This window comes from Ochotona curzoniae, unplaced genomic scaffold, assembly GCF_017591425.1.
Source record: "Ochotona curzoniae isolate NIBS_2020 unplaced genomic scaffold, NIBS_Ocur_1.0 contig_3520, whole genome shotgun sequence".
NCBI classification, from domain to species: domain Eukaryota; kingdom Metazoa; phylum Chordata; class Mammalia; order Lagomorpha; family Ochotonidae; genus Ochotona; species Ochotona curzoniae.
The window spans coordinates 6,053,352-6,079,029 of NW_024465894.1; the positions used below are offsets into that span (position 1 = coordinate 6,053,352).

At 55.5% G+C, this 25,678-nt stretch overlaps 2 protein-coding genes across 7 annotated transcripts in view; both read left to right on the plus strand.

The window, feature by feature from the left end:
* SLC13A3 (solute carrier family 13 member 3) overlaps positions 1 to 13,248 on the plus strand; it is a 58,238-nt gene extending 44,990 nt beyond the window's left edge. For 3 of the 6 annotated variants that reach the window (XM_040981370.1, XM_040981374.1, XM_040981373.1), the window contains 4 exons: positions 206 to 318; positions 5,551 to 5,712; positions 7,941 to 8,078; positions 9,581 to 9,787. In XM_040981370.1, the coding sequence (XP_040837304.1) occupies positions 206 to 318; positions 5,551 to 5,712; positions 7,941 to 8,078; positions 9,581 to 9,757 (590 nt within the window). In that variant the 3' untranslated portion in view covers positions 9,758 to 9,787. Of the gene's footprint in view, positions 1 to 205; positions 319 to 5,550; positions 5,713 to 7,940; positions 8,937 to 9,580; positions 9,788 to 13,233 lie in introns of those variants that run through there. The other 3 variants (XM_040981369.1, XM_040981372.1, XM_040981371.1) reach the window with 2 other exon arrangements.
* A 1,682-nt stretch (positions 13,249 to 14,930) lies between these two features.
* On the plus strand, positions 14,931 to 19,385 carry LOC121157195 (osteoclast stimulatory transmembrane protein). Its single transcript, XM_040981232.1, has 3 exons — positions 14,931 to 14,974; positions 16,705 to 17,707; positions 19,023 to 19,385. Exons 1-3 carry the CDS (start codon positions 14,931 to 14,933, stop codon positions 19,383 to 19,385), a joined length of 1,410 nt encoding a protein of 469 aa, XP_040837166.1.
* The last annotated feature ends 6,293 nt before the right edge of the window (positions 19,386 to 25,678 follow it).

The window sequence follows — 25,678 nt, forward strand, 5'->3', positions numbered from 1 at the left end:
GTAGGAGCTGTGGGCATGACTTTGACCCTGAGTTGAGCATGTGTGAAGGTCTCCCCAAGCTCCAAAAGCCAATGTTGGCAGGTAGGCCTTGACTTCCTGGGGCCGTGAGAGTGCCCCTCTCCCATCAATGGCGCTATCACCTGGTGATCCCCTTACCCTGGGCTGGGCGGCCTTGACTGGGTGTCGGGTCTCCCTCTCTGCTCAGCTCCCAACACGGAGATGGAGCCGCTGCTGACCTGGAAGAAGGCGCAGGAGACCGTGCCCTGGAACATCATCCTACTGCTGGGTGGCGGCTTCGCCATGGCCAAAGGCTGCGAGGTAAGAGCCGCTGGCGCTGAGGGAGCCACAGGCAGGCCCGGGCCTCAGCCAGTATGGAGGTCAGGACCCCCCACGTGCCAGCCTCCTTGGGTGCCAGGTGGGGACAGCCCCCTTTCTGGAGGCCCACGCTCCACTTGTGCATCCTATGTCCTCAGCGCCTGACTGTAGGGAAGGGTCGTGTGCTGAGGTCATGCAGTCCTGTAGCTAGTTTGGTTCTGAGTCCGTGTTCCTGGCCCTGTGACACGAAGGTGGCACACTGGGGCTGTGCATTCACATGATTGCCAGTATAAACCCGGAGGGAGCTCTGGGCTCCGTGGTGGGGCAGGGATGCGGCAGGCCGACACTGCTGACCCTGCCCCGCCTCATCATTCACCTGCATCATGATGCGTCATCTCATCTAATCCTCACATGACCCACCAGAGCAGGGCGCTGGTACCCATTTCACAGGTAGGAAGACTGAGGCCTGAGCCAATCCAGCAGTGCTCTTGAGGTGCCCGACTCAGGGCCATCTCTGACATTTGAGTCCAGGTTCCTTGAAGTTCACCTTGGAGGATGCTGACCCAAAGGAGTCTACCACCTCCCCCCATACCAATGCAGCTGCCCACACTGTCCCAGCTTCAGAGCATAGGATATGGAGACAGAGGAGAGAGCTAGCCCAGTGCCACTCACGCCACCAGAAGTCAGGAGACCCGGAACCTGAGCCAGAGCTCATGGCACTGGTCTCCAGCCACTCCAAAACCTCCCTACGGTAAACCCAGGCATGTCAGGTTACAGCCAGCGGAGGGCCGATGGGAGAGCAAGGACTGGGGGGTCTGAAAGTACTTCTCTTACTGATTTATCTTGCTAATGCTCTCTGGTGGCCAGCTGCAGGCACAATTGCAATGTCACCTTAATGTAACCGTGCCAACCACAGAGACTGTGTGATGCCCGCGATGCCAGGGGCAGGGATCTGGGCTCCTCGCTGGGGCACCTGGGCAGCTTCTCTGTGAACCGAGGACTGAGCAGGGGGGTGACCATAGCAAACAAGAAGCACTAAAAACACCACAAACATGACAGCCTAAGGTAGAAATGAGCCAGCAGCAACTGTTGGGTTGTGACCTGGGGTCACCATGGTGGCATGGAGAAGAGGAGGAGCAGGGCAGAGGGAGAAGGGGGCCTCCAGGAGCCCCGGGGGCACTGCAGCCGAGTTGGCCCTGACCCTCCCAGGCCAGCGGCGTCAGTCCATCTGTCAGTTGCTCTCTGAGCAGCTGAAAGGGCCTGACACCAAAGCCTCTGCCAGGGGCGAGCTGGGCGACCATTCAGCTCTGCGGACAGACACACTTTTCATAGGAAGTGTGTTTTAAAACAGTGTGGCCAAGAGCGCAGACGTGAAGGCAGTGGAGGAGAGATGGCCGGAGTACCCCTTTTTGTGTCAAGGACTCTGGCCCAGAGAGGCTCAGTGACATTCCAGGCAGCACAGCGTGTAAGCTGCAGAGGCATCATTGGAGTTCTGACCTTGCAGGCTGCTGCCTCTGACTGGGAGCAGAGCAGGGAAGACTTCCTGGAGGTAGTGTCTGTTCTCAAGTCAAAGAGGCCGAGCAAGCCAGTGGAACAGGACATCTAAGGTGGAATCCAGACCTCTCTGGGCCTCATGTTGCACACCTGTGACACGGGAATGGCAGCGGCCCCTCCGGGCAGACTTGTCAAACCAGTGTATGGGTGCATGGAGGTCCCAGTTCCACACGGGGTTATGACTGCATGTTGGGGACATGGAAAATCAGCACCAAGAATGACATGTAGGGTCACAGCCCAGGCAACTCTTTGCAAATGGTCCGAGGTCGGGGAGGGAAGGGTGGGTCCAGCTGCTGTCATTAGGGGCTGGGCTGCAGGGCCACCAACCATGCTGGGAGGCAGCCTGGCTCTCAACCCAGCCTGGGGTGGCCAGCTGGGCCACCGCTGGGTCCAGCCTCTCGGGGTCATCTCCTGCCCAGGCAGCCGACCAGGATGCTCACAGCAGTCTGGTGCCCGGCCCGTGCCAGGACTCAGCAGCCTTCCTGTAGTCCAGGTGCTTGTACGAGGCTCCCCGGTTGGTCCCGGGCACTGGAAGTCCAGCTCTGTGCCTACTGAAGCCCTTGGGTCCTCCTGCCATGGGGCCCTCTACTCACAACACCCACGCCCTTCACTCTGATCCGGAGGCTTCTGTGGGCCTGCACACACAGCCACGCTCAGCTGAGCCCCTGCCAACCTTCATGACCACGGGCCCTTTGTGATTCCTCAGCAAGCTCACTTGTAGCCCAGGACCCTGGCAGCTGCCCGTCAGCTCTTCCCGGGGCTCCCTGAGTGCTCACTCTACAGATCTCAGCTCTTCAGCGCCAGCGGGCCAGAGGCTGCCCAACCCCAACCCCGTCATTGTCCACCCAGTTCAGCCCCTTCACTCCACATTGGCCTCCCCTCCCCCACGGCACTCCCCTGCATCTGTGTATCGATTGTCAGGGAGCCCCACTGTCTTTTCCACGAGAGTTTCAACCCCCGGAAGAGTCCTGGGGCATAGTGGCACTTCAGAGACACCTGTTGGCATGACCCAGGGGTGGGCAGTGTGGGGCACGTGTGACAGCTAGCAGGTGCTGCAGCTGGGAGCTGCTTTGCCTCCACCTTGCACCTGCTAGGTATTCTGCCATGAATCGGATCAAAGGCCGGTCCGATGCTGTTGCCCTCCAATTGACGCAGGGTGCTGTGCAGGGTCCTCCAGCCCCACCACAGGCTTACCTCTACGCCTGCGCACTGAGCCCATTGGTGCTCCTTATCCAGGCAGAGTGGGTGGATCCGACCTGGAGGGCACAGTGTAGCTCCGCCAGTGAGCGCACCTTGTCGCCACTGCTGGGCTGGGGGCGCCTAGTGATGTGGTCCAGCCGCAGGTCCCCACAGCAGCAGGACAAAGTCAGAAGACTCTTTGGGGGAGATTTGGCAAGTTGCTGGGCTCTCTGTGCCCCTTCTCCAGCCACCACCCACCACTGCCCCTTCGCAGCGCGACACCGAGGAAGGAGAAATCTGTGAATGCCATGAGGGCCTTAGAGGGGGTCCCAGCACAGAACAAATGCATACCAGGTTGAGTTTACCTTGAAGAAACTAGGAAATCAGACCAAATGCTGACACCTCAAGGCAGTCTCTTAGAAATGTCAAGGAACAGAGAAGTTCATTATTGTGTCCAAGGTTGCACAGCTTGTGTGGGTTTGAGTGCTCACCTGTGATCCTAAAGCATTTTCCTCTCCCTTAGCCAGTCCGCCTGTCGTCCGCCCCGAAGACAGTTGTACGGCGGCGCCCACACAGCCCAGCGTCCCCCACCCCATGCTACATGTGTGTGTCCCCAGAGGGAGTTCTCAGGGCGTTTTGGCCACAGCAGATTGTCATTTCAGAAGCAGACCTGACCCTACAATGTAACAAAGCAGCAGGGATGTGGGAGGGGAGGGAGAGGTAGGGGGAGCTTGCTGCCTCCTCTCCCTGTGCTTCCAATTCTCCACCTCCCTGCCTGCTGTTCCCACCCCCAACCGTCCCGGTGCTCCACAGCCAACGCTTCCATAGGATGCGAGTGTGTTGTCAGAGCCTCTGCCTCTGGCATCCTGCTGGGCCCTGATGCTGCGCCTTGCAGTTGGCACATGCTGGGCACACAGCAGGAGCTCAGCTGTGTTTCTAGATACCTTGTGGGTTAGTGTCCCTCCCTCGGCAAGGGGAGGGGGTTACTGGTCAGGATGCAGAGGCAATGTGAGAGCCACCAGCCCAGCTCGGGGTAACAAGGTGAGAAGGGATTAAGCCTGACACCAGAGCCCTTCCTCAGCCACACATGCTGCCCTGACCTTGGCTGTGACTGGTCCCGAGCCTCCCTGGGAACTTCCAGAGGCTGTGTGCTCACAAGGAGACTTCTGATGTCTCCCAGAAATAGGAAAGAACAGATTTAGTGTCTTCAATGGGACCCCCGGGGGCTGGGCTGTTCTTGGTAAAACCCAGAGTCTCCCACCCAGGGGCTGCCAAGCCCATGCCCCCAGTGACTTCCGGGCCAAGGAGGGAGGCGCGGCACACCGAGGCCCAGCAACAGGACCACAGGGAACTGGCAGCAGTGGGGAGCTGCCCTGCAGTGCCACCCTGCTTGCCAGGCATCCTGGGGGGAGGGGAGCAGGCGACACCTCTACAGTAGCATGCATTACATTTCACCATCGAATCTCAGGTTGATAAACAGATCCTGGTTTATGCTTTAGGGGACTCGGGCCATCCTGCACTAGATCAGCGCTTGAACATTTGCTATCCTTGTTTTTGTTGTTGTTGTTGTTGTTTTAAGGGGGGAGCAATTATAGAATACGCCACCAGGGGGGCAGCATGGCGGCTAGAGATGTGACACCCTCAGTTTAACTGTTGGGACAGGGACCTGAAGGGCGCCCCTGGTGGCAGAAGTGTAGACATGGGGGACTCTGTAATGTCAACGAAGGGCTACAGTTAACAAAGACAGCTCCTGCTAGTTCTGCAGCGTCTCTGTCCTGGTTGAGTGTCCTGCCTGTCCCTGTAGTGGAGAGTTGAGGTGGGCTCCGGGCTCAGAGGAGGGCAGCCAGGAGCCCATGCATGGGAGGCACGCGGGACTGTTCAAGCTGACGCGGGTCTCAGCCGTTGCTTTGGGGGCCTCGGGAATGTCATAGAGACATCCCCAGGTCCAGCGCCTCCTCGATGAGAGGGTACCAACTGATGTGCCACACACAGGATGGCTGGAGGGAGAAAGCGGGGTGACGTGGGCAGGCGTCTGGCCCCAGGAGGCCTCAGGAAGGGACGCTCTCATGACCATAGCTGATAGTCAGTAGTGGTAACATTGGCATTACTCCTTGACAAGTCATCAGTAATTTTTTGTTAATGTCCCAGTGATGCATAACTGATACGTGTTTTCTGTTGAGTATGAGATACTGTATGTAAAATGCACGGGGATCTATCCTATGATGTTGAGTGTGTTTATAACTGCAGATTTTCTACAGGGGCAACTCCCCCGACCCACACAAGCAGAGCTGCAGGGTGCTAAAGCCAGGGGCTGCCGCGGGGGCGGGAGCGTTGTGAGGACCCTGAGTATGTGCGCCCGACCTGCTCCTTGGCCCCTGGGGACACCATGCGAAGGAGGGCAGCTGTGCCCGTGGGCTCAGCATCCAACTGTCCCCCCAACCCGGCACCAGCAGGCATCTGGAGCTGGGCTGGGCTGTGAAGGGTCAACCCTCCTCTCCGCAGGAGTCGGGGTTGTCGGTGTGGATTGGGGGGCAGCTGCACCCCCTGGAGAACGTGCCCCCCGTCCTGGCTGTACTTCTCGTCACCGTGGTCATCGCCTTCTTCACCGAGTTCGCCAGTAACACGGCCACCATCATCATCTTCCTGCCTGTCCTGGCAGAGCTGGTGAGAGTCCCTGGGCGGGGAGGGGTTGGACCACTCCCCGGGGACCCAGGACCAGAGACTCCTCCCCGGGGGCCGGGGCTGCACCTCCCCCACACACTTCCCAGATGTGCCAAGTGTCAGGACTACTGTGCAGTGTTTTTCTTAAATGCTTGGTTTGTTTCTTTATAGACATATTTGTTCTTATTGGAAAGGCAGATTTACAGAGAGGAGAAACAGGGAGGAAGATCCTCCATCTGCAGGTTCACTCCCCAGGTGGCCACAATGGCTGGAACTGAATTGACCCAAAGCAAGGAGCCTTGTCTGAGTCTCCCAAGCAAGTGCAGGGTCCCAAGGCTTTGGGCCATCCTGTATGCTTTCCAAGGCCACTGGCAAAGAACAAGATGAGAAATAGAACCACCAAGACACGAACTGGTGGCCATATGGGTACATCCGCTTGCAGCAGAGAATTAACCAACTGAGCCATAATGGTGGCTTCTGGGTTTGTCTCTTTAAGAAACACTCAACAGGGCCCAGCACGGTAGCTTAGCAACTAAAGTCCTCATCCCATATGGGCACCAGTTCTAATCCTGACAGCCCTACTTCCCATCCAGCTCCCTGCTGTGGCAATTGAGGATGGTCCAAAGCTTTGGGACCCTGTATCCATGTGGGAGACCCAGAAGAGGCTCCTGGTTCCTGGCTTCAGATCAGCTTAGCTCCAGCCATTGTGGCTACTTGGGGAGTCAATCAACATATGGAAGATCTTCTCTTTCCTCCTTCCCGTATATCTGACTTTCCAGTAAAAATAAATCTAAAAAAGAAAGAAAAGAAAAAGAAACACATGGACAGAGAGTAAGTCTTCTGAAAATTCACCGCTGGTGATCAGCAGTTAGACTTTTCTAGCAAAACAGGGATCATCAAGCTTGGACAGGAGCAGAACAAAGCACGGGAGAGGTCCCAGGGTGGGCAGAACACAGTCCCTCTCAGACAGGTACTGGGCACTGGTGACATCTGGGGCCACAGCTCCTTGAGGCCGGGGCATTCTTGCCTTGTAGGGTGCTCAACAGCCCCCACACGGTGACCTGTAGCACTGAAGCGCCCCCACAGGGTGACCTGTAGCACTGAAGCCAGGAGTGCCCCCACATGGTGACAATCAAAATGCCTCCCCAGGAGCAACTGGGCTTGATGGAGAACCACACCCCCCCACATCAGCCCAGGTGAGGGTGAGGAAACCTCTAAGGGATAGAGGGCACCCCCCCTTTACCCAAAGTTTCCCCAGGCACAAAGAGAGACAACTGTCAATCACTGGATGAGGTCAACAACATCAGCAGAAGGAAAGCAAAGGAAGAGAATGAGTTCAAAGTCACCTGTGAACACCAGTGCCAATAGCAGAGGGAGCCCAGGGCTGCGGGGTCCAGGGCTGCAGGGGTCCAGGGCTGCGGGGGCCCAGGGCTGTGGGGGCACAGGGCGTGGAGGTCCAGGGCTGCGGGGGTCCAGGGCTGCGGGGGCCCAGGGCTGTGGGGGCCCAGGGCTGCGGGGGCACAGGGCGTGGAGGTCCAGGGCTGCGGGGGCCCAGGGCTGCGGGGGCACAGGGCGTGGAGGTCCAGGGCTGCGGGGGCCCAGGGCTGTGGGGGCACAGGGCGTGGAGGTCCAGGGCTGCGGGGGTCCAGGGCTGTGAGAGGCGAAGGATGTGTCACAATCAAGTAGATTTTATCCCAAGAAGTTTATGAATTTTCCGTACAGCATTACACTTGATCAGATTGGAGACAGCCAAAACCTCTGGTGATTTTAATGTAACCCCTCACCTTGGTAGACCCGAGTCAGCGGTACAAGTGTGCATTTCATGATCCCACGGGACATCCCCCTCTGCTTGCTTACGCATTGGCAGTGTGCAGAGATGGCATGGCTGGCATACGTGCAAATGCCATCTGATGCTTTGTCAGTCACTGGGGAACATTCTCTCGTACGTTGCGGCTGACCGGCCCGGCTGTGTGGATTTGCACAAGGCCTGCAGGCGCCTCGGGAGCAGGTGCACGTCAGGGATCAAATCATGGCTAATAGAATAGCAGCGTGGCCCTGGAATGTCGCTAACCAGATGATTCTCTCTGTCCCCTCTGGGTCCTGCTCCTCTTCTTGCCTCACTCCCCCTCTGCGTCTCTCTATCACCCTGCCCACTTCTCTGTCTCTGTCTCTCGTGTCGTCTGTGCGCATGCCCGTGTCTGACTCGGTCGCTCTGGCTGCCCTGGGTCCAGGCCATCCGCCTGCAAGTGCACCCGCTCTACCTCATGATCCCGGGCACGGTGGGCTGCTCGTATGCCTTCATGCTCCCGGTCTCCACGCCCCCCAACTCTATCGCCTTCTCCTCCGGACACCTGTTGGTCAAGGACATGGTGAGTGTGGGCATGGCTGGCATCAGCCTGGAGGGGCCAATGGGCACTGGGTTGGGGGCCTCTTCCCGGTGGGCCCCCAGCATCCTCAGCCTTTCCCCAGTTCTGCCAACATACAGGGATAATTCTGATCAAGTTGTAGAAATTCTGACTTTGCCAAGTGGCCGCGGGGCCAACAGCCTCCCCAGTCTCTGAGTCCTAATCCTTTCTCTTCCTGCTTAGTTGGTTAACTGCTCCTTATCCAGGAATTCAAGACAAAGGAGCAGCAGGGACATCTGGCCACTGCCAGGTCCCAGCAGGGTGAGCAAGGCCAGGTATCCCCTCTCCTGACCCTGCTTGCTAGGGGTTCCTCCAGCCAGCCTCTTCCTGCCTCACTGGTCACTTAAGGAGAATCGTTCAGAGGACGCTTGGGGAACAAATGCCTAGAACTCCCCTTCGAGACAGCAGGTGCCATGAGAAGGGTGCCGGCTGTGCCAAGTCCCATAGGGGCACGAGAACCCAGCAGGATAGATGGCGGCAAAGAGCAAGAACGAGAGAAGGGGAGAGAGAGGCGCTCAGGGTAGTCAGAGGGGGCGAGGACAAAGCAGCCGACACTGGCTCATTCACTCCTATGTTCCCTGTGTGCCCCCTGTCCCAGCACAAGGAAGACAGCAGCTGGGAGGGCGAGAGGGGCGCCCTCTGCTGCCGGAAACAAATAGTGAGCAAGTTGTGCCGCCTTTACAAAGTAGTGTTAACTTCAGCCTACCAAGGGCTAAGCAGAAAAGAAAACCTGGAGAAGTGGAAGCAGAGGACAGCATGGGGGCCCTGGAGGTGTGGTGGGCACCCACCCACAAGGTTTGTGCCTTTAATAAGACAAATGAGGAGCAGCAGCCGTGTCAAGTCAGGCACCCTGGCTCCCGGGGTGGGTCTTGGCCCTCAGCAAGCTGCAAGGCCAGTGGGCGAGGAGACGAGAGTGGGGCCTGGGAAGGAAGCAGCTTCCTCCTAGTGGGGTCAAGGCTGGGCAGGGATGAGCTGACAGAGAGGCCAGAAGGGGAAAGGGGTCAGCCATGGCAGAAGGAGAAGTCCTGCCAACGGGCAGGGGCAGACTTCATCGAACCTGCAGTGGGGTGGGGTGAGCTTGGGTTCTATGACCACCAGATCACCTGCACCTGCATGACCTTGGGCAATCCAACTTCACTGAACCCGGCTTCCCTCCTCTGTAAAATGGGTCTGAATGAGATAAACTTCAGTGCAGCTGCAGTCAGGGTTAAACACCATCTTCCCATGACAGTCTCAGAGCACAGGGTCCAGTGCCCATGAGGACATCTGGGTGGTGGGCAGGGACCAGCCTGTTAGGTTATTCCACCAGCAGAGGAAGTGACCTGGAGGGCCCTGGGTCACCCTGTCTGGGTGCCACCCTGGGCCTGGGTCTCCCCATCTGGCTGCCACCCTGGGCCTGGGTCTCCCTGTCTGGGTGCCACCCTGGGCCTGGCACTATCCCCCACTCAACCGGGGCTTCTTTGCAGGTGCGCACCGGATTCCTGATGAACATCATGGGTGTCCTGCTGCTCAGTCTGGCCATGAACACCTGGGCACAGACCATCTTCCAGCTGGGCACCTTCCCAGAATGGGCCAACACCCATGTAGCCAACGCCACGGCACTGCCCACCACTTTGGCCAACAATACCTTTCGGACCCTTTGAGCTGTTCTGAGGGCAGGCATCGCCTTGGGGCCAGGCCCTTCCAGAGGGCTGTCCCCGTCCCTTGCTGCTGGGACCCTCCCAGGTGATCACGAAACTCGATCCCCTGGTCCAGCGTACAGCCAGAGGGGGATGACCTGCAGTGGGCCACTTGGGCCCACAGGCTCGTAGTGTGTGACACCTTCTCCCAGAGCTGCTGCCCGAGAAGCCAGCACCTGCAGCGGCGGGCTCTGTGTGCCCTGGAGCCTGGCAGCAGCAACAACAAGCAACTCTGGGACAGGAGGCCACCTGCGCTGGTGGGCACGGCTCACCAGGTCTCCGACTGACCACCTTAGGGTGCCTTGTGGAGAAGCCATCTGCTCTCCTCCTGGGGGGAGGTGCGGGGTGGGATGCCCCTGTGCAGCAGCTCCACCTGTCCCCACTGCTTGAACTGTATCCACTGTACACCGGCCGAGCGACTCTCCCCCACCCGCCCCCCACTCCCCTGGACAGCAAGAGTTTCCATCTGCAGAAGCTGGGCAGGGGACAAATGGCGTCCTGGGGTCACGGAGTCCCTGCCAAGCCTTGTTGCCACATCCCCGGGCTGCAACGCACGCTGGCCGACACCTCCACCCCAGTAGTTAGCATCCTCCTGTGCCACCTGCTACTGCGTGGACTGTAACAAAGGTGTCTGGTCAGGTCAGGGCCCTGCTGCATTGCAAGTGACCCAGGGCTCCTGCAGCGAGGGTCCCTCCTGCACATGGCCTTCAGAGGGGGTGCTGTCACTTGTTTCCTGTACCAGCAGTTGGCCTTCAACTCGCCCCTTGCCCTCACTCCCAGTGTGAGACGTATGCGGTCAGCAAGGGCTACATACTGAGATGCCCAGGGCTGGAGCAGGGCACACCTGCAGGGCTCGGGGCTCCAACCAGCACCACACCTGGCCCAGCAGGGAAGTCACCAGGATCTGGAAGGCACCTGTTGAGCCCCTTGTCACCCCCCATGCCTCCTCCCTTGGCCCCTGGGAAGAAATTCAAGCTGAAATTCCTTGAGCAGGTGGGCACAGTGGGGCGGGGGGCAGAAGGCAGCACCCCGGGGAGAACAAAGCCAAGGCCCCAGGGGACTGGAGGAGCCGTGTCTTGGGTATGGGAGCAAAGCCGCCTTGGCCCCACTTCCTGTTGGGTCATAGCATTCTCGTGTGCCCCTGGGGCGGGGGTGGGGGGTGGGGGGGAGGGAGTATTCGCTCGCAGAGGAAGCCACGGGGCCTGCACCCAGCTGAATCGTGATTGCACACTTGTGATCCAAGATGCCCCGAAATAAAGATTATTGATCAACCTTGGCCCTGGAGAATACTCACTTCAAAGCTCCCCCCCAAGCTCCTGGGCTGTAACTTCACACTGCTCCCCCCACCCCCACACCAGGCGCATCCCCAAGCCCTCAGCTAGGGCCTCTGCGCATGCCTCGCCTGCTGCCCAGAACTGACTCGCACCTGCGGTCTGTTGGCTCGCTAGGAGTGGCTTCCACAGGCATCCTCCCAAAGCATCCCCCCCTTACTCTCCAGCCCCCGTATGTCGCTCTGTCCGTAGGCCTCGGGGGTCCTTGATTTTCCGAGTTGTCTTCCTTCTCTCTCTCTAGAATCTATGCTTATGCAAACACAAATGATATTTGTAAGTCCAGGACCTAGAACAACCCTGGGCACGGGGCAGATGCACAGAGAAGCAGTCTGGCTGAGCTCTGTAGGGCCCAGGTCCTTGCTCCCTTCATCCCTTCATCTAAAAACCTGCTCCCTGCCGGTCACCGTCCCCACCCACATGCAGCAGACATTCTCACAGCAGACACAGGGCCGTGGGTGGGAAGTGGGCAAACACTAACTCTGAGTCAGTTGCAGGCTGTAAGAGGGCCCAACCAAGCCATGGGATCTGATGATTCAGAGGCTAGCCCGAGGTGTGGTCAGGAGGGACTCCCCGGAGGAGGCGGTCCTGGGCAGCGTGGGTGGCCAGCAGGGGTAGGCATGGGTCTATGGGGAGCCTCTTGGGAAGCAGCAGCCCTTACCCTCCCCGAGCCCTGACCTGACTGGTGTGTAGGTGTTCTGCTCAGTCCTGGGGCCTGGAGGACTTTGTTCTCAGGGAAGATCGGTGGGCGTGAGGCAGGAGCAGCCCGGTGGGGCACTCCTGGAAGCCAGAAGGGAGGGAGACACCAGCAGAGGGGCAGGAGTGCAGGTGTCTGCAGCGAGGGAGGCCTGTCTGTCACATCCACAGCCATGGTCAAGTTTAACGTATGGATTACCCACAGAGGAGATGAACAACAGTGGATCACAAAATGGAACAAGATGCGGAATAAAAAGCTGCTTAGAACTCATCATTGTCGGCTTCCAGAAATGTTCACGTACTACTTTCAGATCTGGGTGAACACCACAGGAGTGACACTGTGAGTGAGCAAGTTGGCGTCTGCCGCTCACGGAAAGCGAAAGAGAAAGAGCCCGAGCTGGGCACTGGGCTTGTGCAATCGCAGACACTTGCTGGGTCCCAGGGTTTGCAGGGCAGAGGCTGGCAGGCTGGAGGCTCAGGGCTGGGCTGGGCTCGGGTCAGCGAGGGGGAGAGTCGGCCTTCCGTCACCCCTGGCTGCCAGCCGATGGGTTGAGCCCCACACCTCAGGACGCTGCCTAGTTCCACTTCCTCTTCCTCTCGGGTCGCATGGTTCTGAGTCTGGTCACCCAGGAATCCCCCTCAGCCGGCTTCTCTGATGCGGCATGATTCAGAAGCTCCTTTGAGGGCTGCCTGGCCTTGTATGGGCAGAGAAAACTCTCCTGTGTGCTGGGACACAGGGCAGCACGGCCTAGGGACATCTCAGGGGGCCTGGGTCATCCACTCTGAACAGTCACTTGGGCAGTGCTGACGGCCCAGCGGGGTGGACTTCCATCTGTTGCCTTACTGAACACTGCAGACACTGTCTCCTGAAACTCCCCCAAAGAGCCCTAAAAGCAGACATCATGTTCTTGCCCTGATGGCTTAGGCTGCACAGGTTCAGAAAGGGACAGTATCTTGCCTGAAGTCACACAGCACAGCAGGCGGCAAAGCTGACACTGGAGTGCAGGTCCACTGCCTCCAGCCATGGCCACTGCAGTTCTGGGGAACAGCCAGACCAGCCCTTGCTGGCACAGAGGCCTTGCTGGCTCCAGAGGCGAGTCTTTAGCCCAGAACCCATGTCACACTCCTCCGGCTCCTGACTGCGACTTCCTGTCGATGGAGACCCTGGGAGGTAGCAGGTAATGGCTCAAGTTGCTGGGACCCTGACATCCTGTGGGCAACTCAGGCCAAGTTCCAGGCTCCTGGCTCCAGTCCAGTCCCGCCCAGACTTCCCGGGCCTGTGGGGAGTGACCCAGCGGGTGGAAGTGTTCTTTCTCCCCGTCCTTCAATGCTTCCAAATAAATGTAAACATCAAACACTGGCTTTAAAAACTTGAATATTCTACATTAAAAGGGAAAACAGCTACCGTCTTTGGAGACCCTGGAGGACTCCGTAACATGGGGCCAGGGCCGAGGGGCAGTGTCCAGCAGCCTGCGGAGGTGCCCACTGGCCCTACGGTTTCATTGCCTTGGCAGGCGGGTTTCGCAGGCAGCTGCCACCTGCTCCGTTGTGGGCCTGATTTCTAGTTCCAGGTGACGCCTGGAGGCCTGGGAAGCCTAAGTTACATGTCCTGATGAGGTGGGATGCCAGGAGTCTGGAGTGCCACTTGATGTGTGCCCTCCCTGGTCCAGAGGCCAAGGGAGATCTTGTGGGAGGGGAAAGCCCGTGGGCAGTGCTAGGATGCAGAGATGCTGGGGAGGAGGGGCTGCTGTCCAGGACAGCGGATACGTCCTTCTGCAGCGCCTCCTGTGCCATGGCAGGTGCATCTGAGGGAAGGTCTGTGAGTGTTCCCCTCCCACGCTGAGCAGAGGGCCTCAGGGGTTACCCGGTGTCCCCTGGAACAAGACTGGGACATGGCTGTGCCACTTACCAGGGCAGGGGCTAGGCGGGAGGCTCCACCCTCTGGCTTGGTTTTCTAGGTTGCAGAAGGCACGCTGGAGGAAAGGATTCTGTGACTCCCATAGCAACCTGGTTGTATACCATAAGTGCTCAATAAATGCTCACGGCCATCGTCGCTGATCTGTAGATAAGTTGTAGATTGGGATTTTATTTGAAAGACAGGAGGCTGGGTGGAGGGCACAGGGTTTGGGGATCTGTCACCAGAGATGAGTGGAGGAGAGATTCTTTTCTCTATGTGCAAGAATGAGTCAAGGAGAGAGCGTGCCTGGGGTAGGGCATCTGGCAGACCGTCAGAATGAGGGGCCGCTCTCCAGTGGGGAGACCAAGCACTTCCAACCATTCAGACAGGGGCAAGCAAGGTTGCCCGGTTTCGTGGAGAGAACACACACCTGGCAGGGCCGAGGGCACCTTGCTTGCTGGGGGACCCTGGCCCCCTGTAAGAGCATCAGATCCGGCCAGGTCTTTGCAGCGCAAAAGGCCGGCAGGCATCCCAACCCAGGTGTGGCTCCTAGGCGGCTCTGGTCCTTCCCACAGGGCCCTTCTGGTCCTACTCACCACCCGCCTTGTGTCAACATGGAAGATACAGACTGGCAGCTGAGGCCCCCTGGCCAAGCGGTTGGGACAGGGCTGTCCCGGGAAGACAGATCCACCTCCAGCTAAAGAACAGGAAACCAGCTGGGAAGAGAAGCCTGAGCTACGGCCCCCACACCCTGTGGTCAGGGGTCAGGAGCCAGGAGCCAGGGGTCAGGGGTCAGGCTCCCTGGGGGCACAGAGCTTGGAGCAGAAGATCAGGACAGCAGCCCCACAGGACTACCACTGAGCTCACAGGCTCTTGGGCATCAGTTGTCCGCTCCATACAATGGGTGAAGTCTCCCTCCCTGCGAACACAATTGAGAAAGGTTGCTTGGAAAAAGCTCTTTCCTCCCACACCTTCCTCCTGGGAAAGGAGGCAGCTTGCTCAACCCTCTGGGAGGTGGCCCCACGCTGGGCGGGACAGGCAGTCAGCACAGCTCCATTAAAGGACAGAAAGCCAGAAGTGACAAGCAGGGAAGTCCCAGGTCTCCACCCGCCCAAACCCCCAACACACACACACACATGCACACACACCTTGCCACTTCTCCAACTGCTGCAGCCGCCGGAGCCCACCTGCCTGGAGTCACTGCTACTCCAGGGCCATGAGGACTGCGTGGGGTGTGGCTGAGCGCCTCGTCAGGACCGGGTAGGTCTGGGTGAGGGAGGTACTAGGGTACCAAGGGCCACAGGTGAGAGATGAGCCGTGTGTGTGGCCTTGGCTCATCCTCACCTCTCCCAGCCTCACTTTCCACACCTGTGAAATGGGAGTACCAGTCCCCTCTCGTGAGAAGTGAATGAGAAAACGCTCGCACGGGGCCGTGCTTGGCGCTCAGCCCCCCGGGGAAGCGGCTGCTCTGGTCATTCAGTGGCCAGGCAAGAACCTGCCCCCTAACAAGATGCAGGACTGACTCATGCTTCTCGAAGTCGTTTCTATTCTGTTCTGTCAGCTCCCTTGTTGCACTCACTGTGCAACAGGAGTTCAGCCCCAAACTCATATGCTGCGGGAGGCAGGAAGGAAAGGTTTTATGTGAGGACCCAGGGGCACGCACGCAGACCCTCCCAGTCTTGAAGGAGCAGTGGGAACCCAGCTCTGACTGCCTGTGAAGAAGTGAGACCTTGTACTCAGATTTCAAGTTTTTCTCACATTTCTCAAGGGAACTTGGGTTTCAGTGTGAAGCTTCCTTATTTTCAAGTGGAGAAAGGTCGCACGCACACGCACACATGCACGCACACACACGCACGCACACACACGCACACACACACGCACGCACACACACGCACGCACGCACACACAGGCACAGCAAACCAAAGCGCACTGGGTCCAGCATTGGGGGCCCCTACATCTGTGAAGCATGGCTTCTCCACGTGCCCCAAGCCCTCCCCAAAGCCCTGCCCCTGCTGAGCCAGCCATTGCTGGGGATCTTGCACAACCTGTGCTCTCACCACAACTGCCCAAACCGCTTTCCTTAGCACAGAACTTCTATGTATCCTGCCATTCTCAATCCCAATGTTATCTCTTCCAGGAAGCCCTCCATGTATTCTCAGACAAGATGTCACTCCCGAGTCCAGGCCCATACGTGCCGTTCTCCCCAGGGAGGCTGGGAGCTACATCAGGGTGGGTGGGGGACAGGACTTGAGTCATCTTGGTATCACAGGGGTCAGCAGGGAGCCCAGGAATGGGGACATCCCTGTCACTGATTTCCAAAGCCATGGTCTCTGCCATCATGCTGCGAGTGCAGAGCTCACGGCTCTGAATCGGCACCTGCGGGCTCACGCGGGGATCCTCACGGTCATCTGAGGGTTTCTCCCTCTCCTGCACCCCACGTACCCCACCCACCCCACCCACCTGAAGGTTCCTAACAGGGCCTTGAGCCCAGCTCTGAGAAAGTAGTGATTGCTGTGTGATTGTTCCGTCTCCCCAGTGGCTGATCCTCAACACCTGCTCACACAAACTACATGAAAGACCTCAGCCAAAGATGCGAGACCAACTGGTCTACCCCCGCTACCCTACAATCACAGAGGTCTGCAGTCATGAATCAAGATCATGGATTCCACTGAAATAGTTCCACACCCTCCTTGTATCTATGCTTCTGATTCTTTCCTTCTCTTAGTCCTGCTGCTCTCATGGGGCTGTAGCTACGTATTCCAACACTATCCTTAGGAACTGCTTGGAAATGGGGCTCTGGCAGGGACAACTCCAGGGAAAACAAAACCCTGGGGAAGGCTCTGATTGGCTCCCTTATGTCACATGAGTATGGAATAGCTGGCTCTGATTGGTCTACCTGGGAAATGTGCCTGCCCTTTGGCTGAAAGGGCAGAGTTTGTGGGCAGACACCATCTGCCCCACCTCCTGACGGGTGATCTCCTTGCGTGCAGGTGCAGATTCTGGCTCTTGGGACTCTGCAAGGTCCTCGCCCCACTGCAAGCTGCCTGGGATGCCTTCTCCCGGCCTGTTCCAGCCAGCTGTGGCCAGCTGCTGACCCAGCTCCTCCTGTGTTGCTCCCTCGCTGTGGCTGTCGCTGGTCTGGCCCATCACTGGCTAGTGACCTTGTTGTTTTACCCTGTGAGACCCTCAGCTATTGTGGCTACTGTGTGTGGCCTCCTGATTTTCCTGATCTTGAGTCTGCTACACCCAGTCCGCTGCCTGTTTGCTCTCGGTATACCCACACTTGGCACAGAGCAGGGCCGCCGGCTGCTCTTGTCCTACAGTGCAGCCACCCTGGCCACTGCTGTGGTGCCAAATGTCTTGGCCAACGTGGGTGCAGTTGGGCAGGTGTTAAGGTGCATCACTGAGGGCTCCCTGGAGAGTCTGCTCAATACCACCTACCAGCTGCATGTAGCATCCAAGGACCTGGGCTCTGTGGGTCACGCGGACAGCCGGGGCCTGACCTTGGAGGTCCAGGGCAGGGACTCTGTCTTCTGGCTTCACGTGCTCAGGGTCACTCAGCAACTCCTGGATGACTTCTCTGGCCTCGAGTCCCTGGCCCGCAGGATAACGCTGGGGATCCAGCGGGCAGTCACCGGGCTGTTCGTTCTCGGCCTTCTGGTGGACTCAGCCTGGTATCTCCATCATTACCTGACTGACCTGCGGTTCGACAACATCTACGCCACCCGGCAGCTGACTCGCCAGCTGGCACAGACCGGGGCCATGCACCTGCTAAGCCCTGCACCCAGCTGGCTGCTGTGGGCCGTGAGACCGAAGTTGTCACAGGAGGAACTACTGCGCTGTGTTCTGAGGCTGGGACTCCTCGCCCTGCTCCTGGTGGCTACAGCCGTGACGGTGGCCACCGACTATGTGGCCTTCCTCCTGGCACAGGTGGCTGTGGAATGGGCCCAGAAATTGCCCCCTGTGCCCATCACACTCTCAGTCAACTACGATGTAAGTGTTGCGAAGGGAGGCTCAGGATCGAGGCATCGCTTGGCGGAGAGGGGTGGGGTTTGTTGAATCCTGGGATATGGATTGTACAAGTTCACTAATTTCCAGAACAGCCCTGTGCTTTTATTATTTATTTATTTATTTATTTAAAGATTTAATTATTTTTAATGGAAAGGCAGATTTACAGAGAAAGACAGAGGAAACTCTTCCAACTGCTGGTTCACTCCTCAAATGGCCACAGTGGTCAGAACTGAGCTAATCCAAAGCCAGAAGCCTCTTTCAGGTCTCCCATGCAGGTGCAGGGTCCCGAGGCTTTGGGCCGTCCTTGACTGCTTCCCCAGGCCACAAGGAGGGAGCTGGATAGTAGCAGAGCAGCCAGGACACGAACCAGTGCTCATATGAGATGCTAGTGCTTGCTAGGTTAGGATTAGCTGCTTGTGCCAACATGCCAGGCTCACAGCCCTGGGCTTTTTCCCCCCTACTGCTGGTGGGGATGCTTAAGTCACTCCCTACTCAAGGGGCATCTTCCTAACCTCACATTCCTCATTACTACACATTAGCCCAATTCTTCTTACCCCAAGAGGCTCTGATGGGTCTCAAAATGGGATGGGATCTCTAAAATGTGAAAAATGACACACGGTAACACGCGGTGGCCGTTCCTAATGGCCCCCGTCTGTACCTGTCAGGCTGTAAGAGACCTAGACATGGTCTCCACCACGATTCAGCCGCCTTTGACCCTCCGCTGACTCCCTGGCTTTGTAAATAAAGTTTTATTGCAACACAGCCTTACCGTTTATGTATTGTTCGTGGCACCTCTATAAGGGCAACAGAGACTGTGTCCCACCCCTGTAATTCTAAAAGGGTCATCATTTTAATAATAATACAATAAAAATATTTGCTGCTTTAATTCTGGATGTATCTACTCACAGAGCAACACTGGTGTGTTTCAACGTGTTGTCTGGCCACACCTCCTCATTAACAGTGAGCTTGTGGGTCCGCTGCAAAGGTGAGCCCTCAGCTTCCTAGGTTGACATGCAAGTGCTTCTTACATACTAGGAAAGTGGTTCTCAAAGCACACAAAATTCATCACAGCCAGATTTTTTTTTCTTCTTTCATGAAACATGGTAGAAAATTGTCAGAGTATATTGTAGGGGGTGAGGGTCTCTTGGGATTTTTAAATATCTCCAGCCATCTTCAATCTATGCTTGGAGGGGGCCGTGAGGAGCAGCACGTGTTATGGCTACTAAGCCTTTGTCTCGCCGCGCAGGGAGTGGCCAGCGTGGCCATCTTCTGACACTGCCTTTGCTCCTTTTTGAAGGCAGCCTACACCATCCTGAGCTTCATCCCCTTCCTCTTGGACCGACGGTCTCCGGAGAGCCCCTGGTACTCCACCCACCGCGCCTACCGCTGGGAGCTGCGCCTCACCTCGCGCACCTGTCGCCTGCTGCCCGCGCAGCGGCCCCGCGTGGCTGGCGCTCTGGCGGCGGGGACGCTGCAGCTGCTGGCCGGCTGCACGGTGCTGCTGGACGCCTACGCGCGGCGCCTGCGGCACTCCACGGCCGCGGCCTTCTACGCCGGACAGGAGGCCAAGAGGGCCCGTCACCTCCACGCCCGCCTACAGCGCAGCTACGACCGGCGCCGAGGCCAGAACCTGCCCCCGCAGCCTGCTTCCGACTCCTGACAGATTCCCAGGCGTGGGTAGATGGGGCCGACCTGGAGCTGCCCCAGACCCTGTGTGTGTGACTTTGGGTAGGTGCCTTCACCTTTCCGGGCCTCAGTCTGTGTCCCGGGGGAGAACTTTGTAGGCACAATCGGAATAAGCCGCTGTCACTGTCCCCAGGGGCTTGTGGTGTGAAAGGCGTCGGGGACCGGTAAAGACCAAGCCAAGTGGAGGCGGCGCACGGATTCCACCTGCTGGCCACTGTCTTCCCACGGCCGGTCTTACTCCCAGTTGCAGGCTCTGCTGGCAGATCTACCTGGAATTTGTCTATATGCCTTGGAGCCCTTCGGAGTTGTTGATAATCATCTAAAAAAATCGATTTTTTTAAAAAAATAAATAAACGTATTTATTTGCTGAATCTGAAATCTGATTATATTGCTGCTCGCCTTCAAGCTCCTCCAGGTTTCCCATCTGGGACAGCCAGGGTTTACAAAGGAAGAGGTGGGAGGCCACGGTCCCTTTCGTCTCGGATCACAATGGACACGCTGAGTGTGCGTGTCACCTGACCCCCCACCCCCGGCCACACAAAGCCCACTGCGTACCCAGGCTTCCACATCTGTCATTTCTTCATTTGTTGTTCATTTTCAGTTTACTGGAGAGCTCTGTCTTCCAGTCATTAATTCACTCCCTGTAAACCCCACAACAGCCAGGGCTAGGCCAGATTGAGCTGGGAACCCAGAATCCCACGCGGTCCTGATCCCACGCAGGTGGCAGGAACTCAGGGCCTGGATGGTACACATGGGCGGGAAAGCAGGTTGGAAGTGGAGGGGCCAGGACTTGAACCTGGCCCTCTGATTTGGGAAGTGAAAGTCTCCAGGGGGTGTTGTAGATGGCCAACCTTTCTCATGTTACTCTGGTTTCAAGTCCCAGGACTTGACTATCTTCCGATTATATGTACTATGTAAGTGTGCACCACTGACTGAAGTTATCAAAGTCTGATTTGGAAATCGAAGAGTTCGCTGCGCTCATCACCTGGGGCAGTCCGCGACGGCTGCCGGCACGTTTCCTGCAGGGTAAGTGCATCCTTGCACCACAACAAGACAGCTAACTGAAAGCTCCAGTCATTACTGACTAAGGAGGTACTGAGTAACCCTCCACTCCGTCTTGCCCACAGGCATACAGAAGCAGGCACTGGGACTGGACATCCTACGGACTACGGACTCATGGGTCGTTTCGCCTAGAACGGTCCTAAGTTGACTTCTTAGGGTACAACACGTATTTCGTTTTTCACTTCCACTTTCCTTTTGTCTAACAGGTCTAATACTAAAGACATGCTGACGGGAAGATTCTCTAATGCACAAGCACTCCAATGTTCAATCTTTTTTTAAAAAATTGTATTTGTACATGCATTTTCAAAATATGGCTCAAATTTCTGCAGAAGAGCGAGGATTTGACAGAAGACATGACCATGTTTATCTCTTGGGTCTAAATTTCCCATTTCGTTCTTTTAAAAAAGATTTCATTTATTTTTATTGGAAAGGCAGATTTACAGAGAGGAGAGAGAGAAAGACCTTCCAGCCACTGGTTGATTCCTCAAGTAGCCGCAATAGCCAGAGCCAGGAGCCAGGAGCTTCTTCTGGGTCTCCCATGTGGGTACAGGGTCCCAAAGCCTTGGGCCGTCCTTGACTGCTTTCCCAGACCACAAGCAGGGAGCTAGATGGGAAGTAGAGCAGCCGGGATTAGAACCAGCACCCATATCACATCCTGGGCATGCAGGGGGAGGATTTAGCCACCGAGCCATTGCACTAGACCCTAAATTTCCTATTTCTATTAAACCACAAGTGATTTCTACATGCCTTTCTGCATATTTTCTGTTTGTTTAACTTCTTTTTCATCATAAATTCTGGAGTACTGAGAAGAAAATCTTCATTTGAGGCTGAAAGTGTTCACATTGATTTTATGTAAAAGATTTATCTCCAGTATGGATTCTCTTGTGTTTATTAAGATTTGGCTTCTTAGTAGAACACTGGCCGCATTTGCTGCATTCATAGAGTTTCTGTCCGGTATGGATCCCTGAGTATTAATGCACCAACTGTCATTAAAATGCTTCCCACAGTCGCTACCTTCCTAGGCTTGCGCTGCAGTATGGATTTTCTCATGTTTATGAAGATTTGGCTTCTTGTTAAAATGCTTCCCCCACTGCACTGCATTCGTACGGTTTCTCTCCTCAATGAGATCTTTCATAGAAAGTTTTGAGGTCAGTCCAAAAGCTTGTCTGAATTGATCGCATACAAAGAGTTTTTCTCCTGTATGGATTTTTGAGGTTGACTAAGCCTTGAGTTATAAAGGTCTTTTCACATTCACAGTGTATAAAGGAAAGCTCTTCTGTACAGAAAGTTTTCTGATGCTTATGAGTTTGACTAAAATTTAAAGTATTTTTCACAACTATCACTCTTAGAGGGTCTCTCTCTCTCTCTCTCTCAAATGAATTATTTAAAAGATTTATTTATTTATTTTTATTGGAAAGTCAGCTATAGAGAGAAGAGGAGAAGCAGAAAGAAAGATCCTCCATCTGCTTATTCACTCCCCAAATGGCTACAATGGGTAGAGCTGAGCCAAACCGAAGCCAGGGGCCCGGAGCTTCTTCCGGATCTCCCACATGGGTGCAGGGTCCCGAGGATTTGGGCCATCCTTGACTGCTTTCCCAAGCCATGAGCATGGTGCTGGATTGGAAGCTGGATTAGAACTGGTGCCCACATGGGATTAGAACTGGTACCCACATGGGGTCCTGCACATGCAAGACAAAGACTTTAGCCACTAGGCAGCGTGCTGGGCACTCAAGTCAATTTTTTTAATGTAGGATAAACTGAGTGTTGAGTGGATTTGTTTTTTTGCAATAATCACATGCATATTTTTAATATAAATTTCTGAGAACTGGTGGGAAGGTCATTGGCAAAGGGCTGGTTTGGAACATGACATTTTGGATGCTAAGACAGGTGTAATCTCCTGCCAACACAACACCTCTAATTGTGTTAGAGATGGGAGACACCTCAAGGCCCTTTGACACATGTCACAGTTGTGTGAGTTCAGTCCACTGTGCATACTCTGATGGGGAACACCCTTGGAATCTTCATTGAAGGGATTGTCAGTTCTACTCAGAGGGTTTACCCGGAATGCGCCTTCTCAGGGGCATCACCAATGACGAGCAGTGCCCAAGAGCCTTTGCATTTCCACCATATTTGCTGGGATTCCTCAAATATGCAAAATCTCCAATGTCCAACCAGCTGTGAGCTCTGGCTAAAAGCCAAGCCACTGCTGTCACATTTCTTGACGCTGGGCAGAAGTACGGAGGTTTTCAGATTCAACAAAGCCGAGTTTTGCCTGGAGGCATCCGCACATTCATTGAGGGCAGGACAAGTCACCATGTGGACACGCTGCTGGGAAAACAAGAGGAGAAAAAGCAAAATTGAAACTGAGCACTGGAACATACATCCAAGTCATTAGCGAGGCAGGAAACCAGGAGACTCAGTTACTGAGAAGTCCGAGGCAAGGTCAAGGTCATGCACACGCTGGACTGCCGTGTCATTTTCACTTCTGAATTGCTGCGGACAACTCAGAGGCCCACACAGATGAGAGCGGCCTGCGTGAACAACTCGCCCATCACACAGCACCTTTGTAGGGCTGAGCGCAGGCCCTCTGTGCGTGCTGCCGTGGGGATGTCCCCAAAATAAAGGTTAATTACAGAATGTGGGCACAACGTCATTCACTTATGTAAACCAGAGGAAATCAGTTGCGTGAAGACGAAAGCTGTGAGGGCCACAGTGAGTAGTGTTAGGACCCAATGGAATCTGTTTTGTGCTTCTGAATGTGTCTTGATAAACTTTGAAAGACTCAGCAATGGGCTGGTGCGGGGATACAACCTCTGCTTGCAGTGCCAGCATTTCGGATGTAATTTTACGTTCTTCTTAGCTTACTGGTATCAATAGGAGACCCTGAAGAGCGCATTGGCTTGGTTAGACCAAGTTCTAGGTAGGATTTGAAACACCAAATAATCTACACTGTAAATGTAACAGATGTGACAACATTTCAAAACTTGCTAGACATTAGGCACGGGATATTGAACCAATACAATCAATGCGAAATGTTGTCACATCTGTTACATTTACAATGTAGATTATTTGGTGTTTCAAGATTGCCTCTGGGCTAACGATGTTTTTGCACTGATTTCAGAGGGAGGGTCTCTCTTCGGTACGAACTCCCTCATGTTTAGTAAGGAGTCAGATGTGAGGGCCATGGCACATGCACCGCATTTGGGTAGTGTTGGTCCCGTGTGAATTTTCTGATTTTTGCAGCTGTAGATAAAGTATTGCTACAGCCCTCACATTCAAAGGATTTCTCGAAGGCATGACTGTTTGGGTGAGTAGCACTAAAGGTCTCAGATACACTGGTACACTTAGAATCAATTCTCAGCTCTAGCTTCCTGCCCCTGGGAAGTAGCAGGTGATGGTGCAAGCAGCCAGGATCCTACCGCCCAATGGAGGACACCTGGTTTGCATCCTCGACTCCTAGTTTCAACTCCAGCCGTTTGAGTGAGTCAACAGAGCAGATCTGTCTTGCATTCCCCCTCCCTGACCTCTAAAAGAAACTTTAAAAACAAGGTGATAAGAAATTAACTCACCTGGAGCATCACTTGAGACAGACTTTTCAAAAGGGACTCATTTTTCTCTCCTTCCTCTTCTGAGTTTCCTCACTAGAAAATTGTGGAACTCTGAGCATTCACACTTCAGAATTGAAGACAGACTCCCGAGAGAGCAGTTCCACGGAGGAGGCACCGAGCTCTGTCACAGCTCTGTCACAGCGGTCTCTCGACCCTCCTCTTTGCCCAGTTCTCATGCCAACCCCCCTTGGCAGCTAAGATCGGGGATGCGGAGGACTTACTCAATGATGCAGCGTGAAGTGGTCCTCACCGGACCTGCCACCTCTGGGACCTCAGATGAAGGCAGGCCCCTCACCTCCCAGAGGAGGAGTTTCAATCATTGCTCAGCTCACACTGAAAACAGCTTAATCACTTCTGAGCCTTTGGCTAAAATCGAGTGAAAACAGCTTCAATTACTCAGGAAATATGGGTTGCTTTCTAATGTGTTAGGAGAATGCTCACCCAAGAGGAAACGACGTGTTCTGGGGGCTGCGTGTTTGTGGCTGATGTTTGTTCTCATCTGTAGACCGTAACCTATTTCTCATTCATCTCTACTTCTCTATTTTGTGTGTGTTACAAAAATCCACACATCTGAGCATATTTTCAGACTGAAATCCCACGGGCTATGTCCCATTCTGGAAACGGGCCTCTGGATTCCATTGCTTGTATTCCATTTCAGTTTCTCATCTACGTGGAAAAGTGAAACTTCTCTGAATCAACTTTTCCTCCCTGTAGTGTGTGTTCACAGTCGTGCCCTGGCTTGGTCCTTTGCCTGTAAAACTCTTAGGAGAGCTGGTCCCCAGGAGAGAGGAGGGTCGCCTCCCATGGCAACTGGCCAGACCCCTCATGGAGCAGAGACCCCCTCCAACTACCTATGACAAGGTGCATGGCTTCCGAGAAATGCTGTCCTCATTCTGCCAGCTGCTGCCCACACCGGAGGGTTCCTGACCCCTTCTACCTGCTGACCATTGCTCACAGTGGTGCTGTTTTTGCCCCCACTTCTGTGCACAGGTGGAAGATCAGAAGCTGTGACTAGAAGCCAGCGTGAGCTGATGTGTTCACGTGGGGCTTAGAGCAGGAGATGTGGGGCAGCTGGGGGGCTGCAGGGGCAGCTGGGGGAGACACAGGGGCCAGCCCACCTGGGTTGAAGGCAAAATGTGGAGCCAGGCCTGTGGCAGTGAGGACCCTAAGTTCTTAGTGCCCCGGCCTGATTTAAAGTCTCTCCAGAGAGAGACAGACCAAGTAGGGTCCACCCAGGCCAGGGATTTCTAGGACAGGAGGAGGCCGAGCTACACTTTCTTTCTGGATGTTTCTCTCTCCATATGGAGCTGGGTTTTGACCCTAACAATAAGAACTGTGGTTCCCAATAGGCCTGGTAGTTTGCTAAGTTGCCCATGAGTCTGAAACACTTCTCCATACACATGTTGTGCTTGACATATGTACAATGTGAAGGAAAAACACAAACCCGGCTGGTTGGATTCCTGACACCCTGGATGCCTGAGAGGGGAACAGCTGAAGGCAGCTGGAAAGGTTTGTCTTGGAAGCTTCCCTGCTAAGCGCCAGCGCCACGGCGGGCGACCGCGCTTGTCTGCCTTGATGGGAATAAACACACTCAGCT